The following is a 13,216-nucleotide window of genomic DNA, read 5'->3' on the forward strand; positions in this document are numbered from 1 at the left end:
TAGTTGAAGAACATAAAGAACTTTATTTGTGAAGACTTGCAAGTTTCTTATGTCTTCTGTGTAAGACTGTATATGTCTGTTAAAGAGCAGCCTGCTAAACAGGGTGTTTATGTGCTTATTCATCTGTACAAATATGTCCTCTAAAGTAAGTATTGGCAGGTTTGCACAAAAAGATTGGAAGCAGAATAATCAATGTTGGTCTTATTTGATTGTGTTGAACTTGTGTACTTTTAATTAAGACTGTTCTTTTTAGATACAAAGCTGTTCTAAGTATTTTAGTCTAATTAAGGAGAACATGGCATATTTTATACTAAACTACTCAAACCATGAATTAGCACCATTCTTTATTTTAGTAACATCCTAGGTTTCCCTACAGAGACTTTATTAGTTTATTCCTGGAACCTTTGGGGTGAAGAATTGATAACATTGCTGAAACACCTTAAATTGTCTCTCTGTTATGTGGTCAGAAACTCCAGACTAAGCAAGTGTGGAGAGCAGTGGCAGGTGCTTTCTCAGAAGCTGAAACCTTCCAATCCAGGCCATGTTCAGGTCATCTCTCTTGGCTGCCTCAGTGGAGTGAGCAGTACAGGTCATACCTTCCTATAAATTTGTCAGTGTTTTGTGTGTAGCTGTTCTGACACTGACAGTGTGGGACAGTGTGCAGACTAAGTGCATTTGCCAGGTGTTGAGAGGACAACTTCCAAATATATCACAAGAGAGACACAGTAATTTCAGTTCTAAGACATACAAATATGAGGATTGGGAGAACATGTTTATACTTTTCAAAGCTAATAGTCTGTTAATTTTTAGCTAATTTCTATTGCTTGGTTTTTTAGAACTGTGCATTTCTCTATGATTTATTTCTGTTAACTTATTTTTTTTTCATCTTCTTTATTTTAATGTGTGTCTGTTTGCCTATAAAGGGATATTACTCTATGAGCCCTTGTGATGACGGATATGTAAGTGTCTATCTTTATTTCCTTTCACATTGCCTGCTCAGTCTGTCACAGTCTGTATTTCTCTTTATTTCACAATGTGCAGCAATTTTCCCACATTTTAACTTGTCATGACATTAACTGTATGGCCAGAAAATGTGCAGGGCTTGGAAATTCTGCATGGGGAATGGAGTAGATGTTCTGGGTAACCTTATGCTTCATAATGCACATAACACAGCATGTCAACATAAGAGCATCTTTGTCCACAACTTTTACATGTACCACAGCTTCTTAATAGCATGCAGAAAGCAATTGTTTATTCCATGGGATCACCTGTATATAGTATGCTTTCTCTCTGAAGTGTGCCAAAACCAACTGACCCCACAACACCTTTGACAAATCAAAATTACTGCTCAAGATAATCCAGGAGGGATGTTGTATTCTATATATTTGTATTTTTTGTTCCTGAAGTCAAACTTTCTTTCGGTAGTAAAGATTTTGAAATTCTTTCACACAGTTAAAATGATCCTTTCTCATGAAAACACAAAATTATATTCTCTGTACTGCCTGGGACTTCTGTAACCCAGATGGAAGTTTGTATTCTGGCAATACTACAAGTACACCATAAGTATCTAATTTTGCCCATAGTCAGTGCATTCTTTGTGAAGAAAGGAAATGAGTCTACTTCTAAGTAACTCAGTATGTAATCAATTCATAAAAGTGATTGACACCAATTCTGAAAAATGCCAGTCAATTTAAAATAATACATATTTATATTTTTATCACTTTCTTTAGGTAAAACAAGGTTTTGCCTTTCAAGAAAGCTGCCTAAATTTCAAACATATATATATGACCTGGAATGAAAGTAAATCCTTGTGAGCATTTAGCTTTTCCCTTAAAACAGCATTTCATTTTGAGAAATAGTCACAGAAGTATTGAATGCAATGGACTATTCCTTACATGCTTATTTTTATCTTGATGTAGAGAACACTACCCACATCCACCTGTGGTGAAAGATCACCATAGTATCAGTCAACCTGTTCCCATTGGTGACATGAATGTTCATAGTGGACACTTTTTGCTTGATGTTAAGCATTTTATTCCTTCATATAATGCTCTGTTTGGAGATTGAGAAAGGTTGATGACAGGTGAGCAATTGCGAATCAAATTATTTTTGCTAAAGAAAAACCTTTTCCTTAGTATAAAGCTTTAGTTAAATGCAACTTTATATAATGTAGAATGTAACAACTTACTGTGCAGTTGTTTATAAAATTTTTGTCAAGCTGTCTGACTCTGATTCTGAGGTATTTCTAGAATACATGGGTAGCTTTCAACTCCCCTCACTGTTTATGTATTGTATTTTATACTTCTTTTTGACATTTGTGTTGTCATTACATTATCACACAGTATTATTGTGTGACTTTTTAATGTACACATCAGATGTCTTAGAGAACCTGTTTTATATGGCAAGTGGGAAGTTTTCATAACAGCATGTCTCTAGTATGAGTAGGAGAAAAACATTAAAAACATTTGGAGATGATCTTATGAAATAATACTTTGCATGGCCCCAGTAGACCTGCCAGGTTACACAAGCTCAGGGTCTAATCCCTCACAGGCTGCAAGGAGCAGTCTTGTTATTAGTGTGTAACAAATGAACTCAACATAGAGTTGTGAGTTCTAATGATTTGTAGAAATCTGCTCAAATTTTGGTTTTACTCTTCACACATTCATCACATATCTTCAATTATTAATTCTGAATCTGCCTTGAATTTACTCTGAATTCTTACAGCACGTTTTCAGAATGGAAACTGAGGAGAGAATCTGGCTTTCAGCTTTGCCTTTAGCATATTGTGAATATATACATCAAACAGCAAAGGGGATATGGCTTGAATATGGAGCTGCAGTATTTGATAAAATCAGTTGTGGTTTTGGCTTGCACATGAAGTGCATCTGCTTTCTTTTATAAATACTGATTTTTTTTTTTCCCTTTGAACTTCTTTGGTTTATTTCATGCAGTTCATATTCATGCCTGTCTTTGTTCAAAAATAAAGGGATGCCATCTGTGGCTAATGTGCATCGTGACAGAATTATTTGACTTAATGTGGCACCTGGTTTGGCTTTGGCAAGAACCAACACAAACATAAGTCGTACCGCCTGATTCTACCAGAATGAGCTGTGCTTGGGCTACTTTTTTCTTGTGTTTCTTTTTCTTTCCTTAAGATTGCATTAAGCTTAAGACTGAGCTTCTGCATGTCTTTCTGTTATGACAAGTTATTCTCTCTCCAGATAGGTTTTGCATTAAATGTATTTTTTTCAAGATGAAGTCTATGAGTGTTGGGACATAGAAACATGTTTGCCTCAGGTTCTTCACACTCTGTCTTTCATTGGCAATCTAAGGTTTACTCAAAAGGTTAATTAACTGTTACTCAAAAGGTTAAAACTATGGTTAACCTGTTCCAGGAAAGACTGGGGGAAGGGTTTGGGAAAAAATGTTTAGAAAATAAATCTTGTAATCAAAGAGAAATGAGTAGAAGAGCAGCTACTAAATCATTTCCGTTTATGGTGATTGTACCATAAGTATTCATTGTTTAATAGCAAAATAATAACTTTTAGCTCTTGCACTCTGCCATTCATTGGTAATCTCAAAACCGAGCTTGTTCAAGAGATTGATGCCTGTATCTGCTTTTCAGATGAGAAAACTTGAGGCCTAGGGATATGAAATGACATGTTTGGAATCTGTCTGGCATTGGTAGGACTAGAAGTGTATCTCCTGAGCCAGTGCCTTACTCAGCATGCCACAGACACAGATTAGCTTACTTATGATTGCTTGCAATTAATGGAGATGCAAAAGAAGAAAGGAAACCTTACCTGTAACATGGTTGCATTCTTTCTCCTTATCAGTGGTGTTGACCGTAGTCAGATTGAGAAATGACAGTGCGGTGAAGAACAAACTAGCCTCCCAAAACTTTCTCCATTCCTTGATGATTGAACCTAATGTAATATGAACCTTATCCTTACTGCTTTCCCAGAAACATCAAAAGCCTGAAAGAACTTCCTTTCTCCTGTGCAGGTTCTAGACTGATATACTGTAACCAGAAGTCTTTCCAGCTCAGTGGTTCTGCCCTCAGAGCCCATGTGCAGGGCCTGCCTCACTCTCTGGTGCCTTTTTGGTGTAGGAAGAGTACAGAAGGAAACCATACTGAATACCTTGCTGTGCTCCATCTACTGGCTTAAAAAGTAATTTGGGAATTAATAGGACCTTGTCCGGTTTGACCTGAATGTTTTTCCAGTTGAAGTTTTTGTAGTTTGAAATTTTATAAAAGCTTGCAAAATCCTACACTTGCCAAAAAGTTTTATTTGTGTAGAAGAGTGATATGTGTATCTTAACCAGTTATCTTCTGGTTAGATTTTGATTGGAGCACATTTTTCCTTCTAAGACAGCAAAGAGGTGCATAAAAAAGACTTTGTTGAAAAGCAGAGAATCTTTATATACATCTGTATAGCCCTAGTGCCCTGCTCTGTTTCTTTTCACACTGCTATTCTCTGTTTGACCTTCCATCTCCAAGGGCTCTAATTTTTTTTTTTTGCATTCAAGTGCTATAGTCACTTTCTTCCATTTCCTCTAATGGAGAAAGGAGAAAGGTGCTGACAGAGGCAATGAAAGTGATTTGTGATTTCATTGCACATGCAGCTACAAGGTTATAGGTTTTGACTGGTAAAACAGTTTTGTTTAAACAAAAATAACTCTTTATACTTATTGAAAATACTAAGGAAAATGAACAAGGGCGAAGCAATCTAGGGGCAGATATGGTACTTAGACTTTTGTGTTGTGTAAGATAAACTATGATGTGAGAACTACTGGTCCAGACAGGTTACTTTTGAGGTGTATAACCTGTTAGTTGTCTATTGTGTACTAGTCATTCATTGACATAATATAAAATCTTTCCAATGTGCATATAAGCTTATTTCACATCTGACAGAGCAGTTCCTTGTATTATAAGGATACCCACGAGGTTGTGTTTTCAAGAATATGTCAGTTGGTGTAATTCAATATTCTCTATGGTATTTCAGCCTTTTTGTCTCCTAAAGCCCACAGTTTTAAATCTGACAATAGACATTGATTATATAGTTCCCATTGAAAGAGGCTCAGTTAGGAGAGAAGACCAGTTTTACAGGCATAAGTGGTAATGAGAGATGTTTAGCAGAGAGATCAGCACAAAGAGATGACATTGAATATTCTGCAAATACAGCATGTAGTTTACATCAGAATGCATGACATGAAGCTCTCATATGCCAGAAATTCTGCTTCTTTGCTTACCTACAATTAAGTTTAGCAATAAATATTTACTGAGGCAAACAGCTTTAATGTGGAACTTTTATATGTGTTGTTGTTCCTTGTTGCACAGGGATGCCTGTACAGGTGCCATGTCACCCTGCATCAGAGAAGAAATGTCCAGGATTTAATTATAATATCCTAGGCAGAAACACTAAGAGATGGCATGCTATTTCATACTGGTTTTATTCATACCAGAATACATAGTCCTGTCTTTACATATTAATAATTCTATATAGGGGTATATTTTGGTAGCAGCAGACACTTGATAACATTAGTGTTGAAACAAAGAATTACAATAAATTTATATGCAGGAATGCATGCTGGGTCTCCAATGAAATATTATTGTAATTTTAAAGGTATGAAAATTTATGAAGTCAATGAGTGTGCTCAGCAAGTTCTTCATCTTCCTCAGCAGGCTTCAGATAGTTGTTTCTATTAATTTTTTATTATTATTTTTTAAAGTACTTCAAGCACAGGTAATTTGTGGAGAATGTGAGTGAGGATATTGTAGCCAGATCATAACAAAAGAGATTTTTACCTGTGAAACACTCTTAGGGAAAAGAAAGATAAACACTCAAGTGCTCTTTCTTTAGCTGTGTTTCTGGTCTACAGCACAAGTTTTTATAGGAAAAGAACTGCAGAACCTAAGTGAAAGAATTCACTTTGGACCTCATTAGTAACATTATATGAAATTTGGATTTATATGCTGTAATTTCCTTTTTTCTTTCTTTTTGTGATCCAGGCTTCCACACTCTTAAGAGCATCTTTAGCCACTATGTAAGTATTTGTTGCTGAGCTTCATTTCTGTCTGTAGAGGAGAGGAGGGGTTTGTAAACTGAAGTACACACTGCCAGTTGTCTGCTAATGGAACTCATTCCTCCTCTGTGCTTCCTCTGATCTCAGATTGTGTGATCTGTGTTCTGTTGAGAAGCTTCAGTAACGTTCTAATTTCAGCAGAATGTTGTTAATCCAGTAAATCTGCCATCCCACACCTGTGAGGTTGTTGCTGTGTTTTTAGGGTTTCCACATATTTCAGTCCTGTTGTTGTAATTTATTTGATTCTCACAAATCCAGGAAAAGGGGCAATCATTAATATTTAATAGAGATGGTATATTCAAGGTAAAGTTTCATTAAATTTTTGAGACTCTGTTTTTACAAGATAATGGTGCAATTATGCATAGGACATAAAATTTGTTTTGAAAAGTGGTAGATTGGGAAGATATTAAAACATTTTAGTGGATTATATTTAAATATTAAGAGTAAAACATTGACTGGAAGCAGTTTTCTTAAGGGAAACTTCTACTGCAGTGTTAAATTTCAAAATAGCAAGATAGTATTGATGCATAGAAAGTAGTCCTGTGTTATGTCCCATGTTAAGCCAGCATACTCCAGCCAGTAAAAATCCATTCAGGCCACACCACTTTTGCCTTGGAGAAGACATTTGTGTGTGCATGAGGGCTCAGAGGTGGAGTTGGAGCTGCAGCTTTTTACTGCATCTGTTTCTAACTGTGTCAAGAACCACGAGCTGGTGTCTTTGTGGTCCAGTAGGGGAGGGGAAAAGAGAATGTTGCTTTACTGTTTTGTGCCAGTAAAAATCTCAGGTCATTGCCTGGCTGGTTTACTGTCTGCAAGTTATGATGGTAAGCAAGCTGCATACATAATTAAGAAAATAACCCCAAATTTAACAAATCTGTTGTTGTAACACTGTAATGGTAATAAAGTGTGAAAATGTGGAAGTTCTTTTCCTGAAGCAGGCTTCCTGTTTTGGCTCTCCTCATCTCAGTAACATCAACTGCACTGAACGAGGAGAGTTTTGATGAATGTCTTTTCCGTTTGCATTTAGAAAGTTACAGGATGTGCCATTGTTGCCCTCTTTGGATTATGAGAAGCTGAAGAAAGATTTGATTACAGGCAGTGATCGTCTCAAGGCCCTCTTACTGCAGGCTCTGCGCTGGGTAAGGACAGGGGGAGTTCTGGAGGCATCCAGAACTGAGATCCATTTTGTAAACAAGATGGTTGTTCTGGTGACGAGTTCAACATCACAGGCAACTTTCCTGTTGGTGAAGCTTGCTAAGGCTGTTGAGATGATGAAGGTAACCCAGGCAGCAGGTATTTGTAATGTAGCCTTCTCATCTGTGGAGAGACATTCCTCACATGAGGAATTCCCCAATTTCTGAGATATTCGGTGAAAATAATTTCTGATGTGCTTTCAAATAAATTGTTGTTTTAGGCAGTTCCTTTTTTCATATATCCTTTTGGTTTACATTTATATAAATACTGCTGTATCCAAGACATATCTGACTCTAATCACTAGTTTTCCATTAAAATCAAAGTATTTTACAGAAACCTACCTGTTGGTTGAATTGGGTCAAGTAATGACATTTCAGAAAAACTACAGGTGACAACAGTGACATTTTCCTGCTGAAAAGGAAGCTGATGTGTTCAAAGTGACAGTCATGGAAGATGATAATAATGGAATTCTGATCAAGTTTCAGTGTCTGTTTTCACATAAAAAACAATGTGTTTGTTCTAGCCCAGTGCTCTGTCTCAGATGTTTAAGAAAAGCACCACATCTGTAACTATTAGAGGTTCTTCTTTAACTTTATGGGAAACAATTCTGTATCCTTCCTGTATGGACAATGATGACAGTTCCCAAGTAACAGTTTTGTAATGGATCACAGAGCTGAGGTCAGGTCAGTTCATTTAATCTCTTTCCCTTAGGTCACTGAGGTTGAATTACTGCTCCCCATGAAAGAGGTTTCTCAACTACAGAATATTAGCACCTTTAAAATCTCCAGGGATCATCAATCCATAGTTTTGGCTTTTTGTGGTTTTTTTCTTACTTGTTTATTTATGTTGTTATTTATTTTAGCGCTTGACAACATCATATCCTGGAGAACAGAGAGACACTATCATGCAAGCCTACATCAACAATGACCTCCTAGATTGCCACAGCAACTGTCAGGTCAGCTGAAACTCAGAGTTGTCACTTGTCCAACTTCTGTGTGATACTGCTCATTTGTGTCTTTGAAGCGATGATCATAAAATTTTATTGCTCACTGGAAAGGAAGAAGAAAAAAACAAGTAGTAGTACCAAAATCAGGTGATACATTTAGCTTCTGCATCCTGGTATTTAAGTGTTGATGGCAAAGCTTTGCATTACAAGAGCCCTTACTGTAAACACAGTTCTTGTAGACAAATGGAAGTTTATCACCTCTCTGGGCTTGAAGCCTGAGGCCCTTTACGTCTTGCTTATCAGATCCTCTGTCTCTTTTTGAGTGATTGTGTATTGTTAAATAATGCACTCAATTAATTTCACTGATCTAAGATAAGAACTTAATTAGGAGTTTAGTCCCAATGCCACTATGGAATGTGACATTGTGCACCTGCAATAGCATGGTCAATGAGTTTCTGTGAATTTGAGGTGGATTGGCATCTTTCTTCAGAAAGGGGAATTGCTGGTCTGTTGGTTTTGAAAAGTTGTTTCAGTCCCTGATAACCCAGTACTGTTGCTAAGAAAAACACGACTTTCTTCATTGGTTGTAGTGACTTCTGTGCATAATTGAGTTCCCCAGGGGTTTGAGGCACTGAGCCTGCTTGGTTGATTGTGGTTTCACTGCCTTTGCAACAGTCACTTGTACCACTAGGAAACGTAAAGGATTATTAAATCAACCATCAGTTTTTCTCTCTCTAAATTTCTGTAAGAGGGAAGTTATATGTAAAGCCTGGAATAAAACAGGTGGTGGTGTTGATAAGTTACTTGAGCTGCTTCCCACACTCTTTGTTGTCAAAGAAAAGCATTCGTATTCAGGTGACATTACTGTGCTTAAGTTCATCAACAAAACTAAGTGCTTTGGTTTGTAGGGATTTTTTTGTCACTGACTGAATATTAATTTTAGGTACCAGCTTTAGCTGGACTATGTTGGCTCATTATAACTTCCACAGAGTTTAATAGTGTTTTAACAGACTCAACCAAGAAGTTGTTATTTGCCTGTTTGTTAATTTTCCATCTCTCCTTCAGCCTCCTGCCAATAAAAAAAGATACTGTACATCATTGACAAATCAATATGTATTCAAAGGGGTTTTGTTCCTATGTAAGTTTAATGAAGCTTTTACAACATTGTAGAAGACTAACTTTTGTGTTTTCCTTCTTTGTGGTTTATTAACATTTGCTTTGTTTTTCAGAGAAGTGTCCTCCAATTATTATATTCTAAGAGTGAGGTAGTCAGACAGTATATGGCAAGGCTCATCAATGCTTTTGCTTCACTGATAGAAGGTAAAAGATTAACTGCAAAAAATAAGATAGCATTTTCATATAAAGCTGTCTTATTAGTGCTTCACAAGTGCATGTCAGTGCATGTGGAAATTTAGAACCTTATTAGCACCCTTTTTCTAGGGACTCACTATCTTTTGCTACATGCATTCAAAACAGCTTTTCAGTATCTGAAAAGTTATCGTTTTGACACTCTATATTCAGTATTTCTGACTTTGTTTTGATGATTTGTGATCCATGTGGGAACTTGCTCAGATACTGCCTTTAGTATAGTCTTCAGTCTCTCCATGGATTAAGGAGAAAAATCCCCATTAATTAGGGGTCCTGTGGGCAGACCTGCTCCCAGGCTGTGCAATAGTAACTACTGTGGCTCCTGCATTTTCCTGGTCCTCACCTGAACAAATCTTTGTGTATCACTGCTAACAATCCAGATGCATACGTATCCAGCTTTGTATCTCTGCCTGTCCCAAAGTGGCTTTTGGTTTGCTGCTGTTTTTGGAGCTAAGTATTGCTAGGCACTGAAATCTCATTTGAAGTCAGTAGCAGGAGGGCACCTGACTTTCCCAAACTTCTTGGATATTTCTATTCTTTTTCTCAATTGTATAAAACTGAGAGATCAGAAAGCATATACTCATAGTGGATTCTGTGTGGTACTGATTTGGCAAGTGTGGACCTCTAATACCCCAAGTGTTTGGATTGAATGCAACTGGTCTGCTACACAACTTTGTGCAGGTTTGTTTGGATCTTGGCACAAGATTGTGGCTTGTCAAGAGGAAACTGAGGTCAGTCCTGCTGACTTTTCCAAAAGAGGGAGGTTTTCTGTCATAGCTGCTATCTCAGCATCTGTTCTTTCATCGCTTTTTGCACCAGGTCGTGCCTACCTTTCTCAGAACCCAACATTGCTGCAAATGCTGGAGGACAGACTGAAAGCTGAAGACAAGGAGTCTCTTACATGGGAGAATGTTCTGGGGATTCTGCAGAAATTCAGCCTCAGGTGATGAAAGCGCAGCGTGTGGTGGTGACAGCAGGAGAGGAAATGCAGGCTAGTTAGGCTCTGTTTAGGGAGGAAAGAAGAGCACTTGATTTTCCCATAACAATCATCAGAACCCCTGATGGCTGATGAAAGCAATGTCACTTATTATGGAGGAGAACTCAGTTTTGCTGACTGAATTAACCTGACTTCCTACCAGCTGTCAAGGCTCAAGTAAATGTACATGTCCTGCCTCAGCCTTGTGTGCTTTGTATGTGTTCCTTAATTGAAGAAAGTGAAGTCTTAACGTAGAAAGCTCTGACGATACTACATGGAAAAAAAGAGTTGTGTTACATTCCAAAACATAAGGTTTTCATTATCCTTTCTGCAAGCATTTTTCAGGGATTTCATCTTTATCCTGTTGACCCTCTTTCCTGAAACTGTCTATGCATGCTTGTTTCTTACTTTTGCAGTAGCACTCTGACTCAAATGCCCACCACAAAAGAAATATGCCAAAGCAGTAAAGGGCATGCTCTATTTATCAAATATGATCTTAGGAACTCTGTTTTCACAGCAGTGAGGAGAAATACTGAAAACTTGGAAGTGCTTTATTTTCTAAAAAGTAACAATCTTACAAGAGGTTAATTCCAGATACTTGACATAAGGGAATATTTTTTAATATGTGGTCAGATCCTCTCTTATTTTGCTTAGTCCATGCCATAGACCTGCTGCAATATCCAGCACTAAGAAACATATGAGCTTGCAGGACCGAAGCCAGGAAAGCACCTGCTTTGATCTTTGCAATTTAATATAATGTCTCTTGGAAATAATGTTATTTAAAATGCTGTTCTTCAGTGAGACTTTTCTACCAGTATATACTTTTTTTTTGTATTGTGAAGTGTGGAATTTCTATTGTAGATCGCAGTTGGCCACATGGCACTTTATTCAGCATAGTCTTTGAGAGCAGCTACAAGTTGAGTTAAAAGAGCATGAGATTTAAGAACCTCTAGAGAAAAGTGCAAATAGATTCAAGAAAAAAACCTCATTTGTCAAATTGACAGTACAAAAGTGCTACAGTGCTATGGCTACCTATGACAGAAGAGGTAATTAATTTGTTTTATGGTGTTTAGCTGGCTTTTTAAAACAATTTTGAAAGACAATTGAAAATGCCATTTTAGCTGGAGTAAGAAGTCTTAGAAAACAATGAAGAAACTTACTTCAGCAGTTCACAGGTTTAAAAACAAGAAAAAAAACCTAAAGGCAACCGCCCCCCCAATCTATCCAACAGCATTTTAGTCCTCTAATCATATGGGAATCTGCATCTTCAATTTTTTCAGGCTTTGTTAATTACATAGTTTAGTGATTCTGCCAAAATTAGTAGTTTAGGGATTTTTTTTTTTGTAGGCTAGTATATTTTTAACGTGCTTGTACTGGCTGTAATGTATTTGAAAGCTATTTATGCTGTAATCTAACATTTGTGATTTGTGATCTGATTTTGTTTTTTAATCCTAGGCGTGGACTGCAGTCAGCAATGATCAAAGATGGGCTCATTTTCTGGCTGGTTGATATTCTAATAGACCCAGATTGCCTGTCTGATTACAACCTGGAGTATTGTGCTGCCTTGCTCATGAATCTTTGTCTGCGGAGTGCAGGTCTTACATTTTGAATTAAAACCTTATTCCAAGAAATAGGGAGGATTGTGAATCTTTTTTTTCTGTTTTGCCAGGATTCTTTCAAGTGACTACAATAAGCAGCAGGGACCACAACCAGAGATATTTGAGTGTTATAACCAATGCTTTTTAGCACATCTTTTTTCCCAATAATTCTAATTATGGGAGGTTACCTTCACCAAATTCTAAAGAATTAAGCAAATAAATAAACAATGACACCCTATAAGATTTAATTATTTTTCATATTAGTATGTGAAGGCTGCCATTGCTACATTCCAGGCCCACTTTTCAAAGGACACTTTTTGTCCACTTACAGACTCTGTATAAGAGATTTCTTTGTAAACAGAAAGAACTGGGTTGAGGAGTAATGTCAGGGAGCTTAAGGCTTCACCTTGCCTTCACTTCTACAATGCAGAGATTCACCCCCAAGAAAATAAGATCCTGTCTGTGTTCAAGAGTCTTAAAAAGAGCTTAAATTAAATTTCCTTTTAAAAAGGAAAGTAAGGTAAGGGTGAAAAATCGTCTGCTTCTTGTAAGCAAAAAAAATGCCTTTGTTAAATTTTAAATCCCCTTTGTATTGCATCCTGCTCAAGATTACAACTGCATCAATCCAGAGTAACTTCACTGATTTCAACTGAGCATTTGTCAGGAACAGTATTTCTTTGTGCAAACTATATTTAATAGGGATTCTAAAAATTAAGAAAGAAACTTGCTCTGATCTATTCTATTTTTCAAGCATATCTATGTGTTCTGCCTTTGCAGGGAAGAAAATGTGTGCAAGAATCCCAAACCACACGCTCAGAGTTCTGTCTGGTCTTCTTGACCATGAGAATCCTAAGGTATTTGTACAGCAAACTTTGGGTTAATGAAAAGGTGGAAAGAAAAATTTTAAAAATAAGAAAGGAAAAAATGTAAAAAGTAAATTGGTTTTGTTTCCTTTATTAGACCCCCACGTAAGTAAGTTGCATGAATTTTGCCTAAAATTCAAAATTTTATTTTGTTGAGCAGAGGTTTTTCTAGACAGAAACATGT

The 13,216-nt window shown here is 36.9% G+C and overlaps 1 protein-coding gene across 4 annotated transcripts in view; it reads left to right on the forward strand.

Moving 5' to 3' along the window:
• Window positions 1-13,216, forward strand: part of ARMC9 (armadillo repeat containing 9) — a 59,332-nt gene that overhangs the window by 18,871 nt on the left and 27,245 nt on the right. For 2 of the 4 annotated variants that reach the window (XM_033068532.1, XM_033068533.1), the window contains exons 10-17: window positions 924-959; window positions 6,014-6,048; window positions 7,115-7,226; window positions 8,144-8,236; window positions 9,457-9,547; window positions 10,415-10,538; window positions 12,027-12,166; window positions 12,947-13,023. In XM_033068532.1, the coding sequence (XP_032924423.1) occupies window positions 924-959; window positions 6,014-6,048; window positions 7,115-7,226; window positions 8,144-8,236; window positions 9,457-9,547; window positions 10,415-10,538; window positions 12,027-12,166; window positions 12,947-13,023 (708 nt within the window). The remainder of the gene's footprint in view (window positions 1-923; window positions 960-6,013; window positions 6,049-7,114; window positions 7,227-8,143; window positions 8,237-9,456; window positions 9,548-10,414; window positions 10,539-12,026; window positions 12,167-12,946; window positions 13,024-13,216) is intronic. The other 2 variants (XM_033068534.1, XM_033068535.1) reach the window with 1 other exon arrangement.

The sequence above is a fragment of the Catharus ustulatus genome, chromosome 10 (genome assembly GCF_009819885.2).
Source record: "Catharus ustulatus isolate bCatUst1 chromosome 10, bCatUst1.pri.v2, whole genome shotgun sequence".
NCBI classification, from domain to species: Eukaryota; Metazoa; Chordata; class Aves; order Passeriformes; family Turdidae; genus Catharus; species Catharus ustulatus.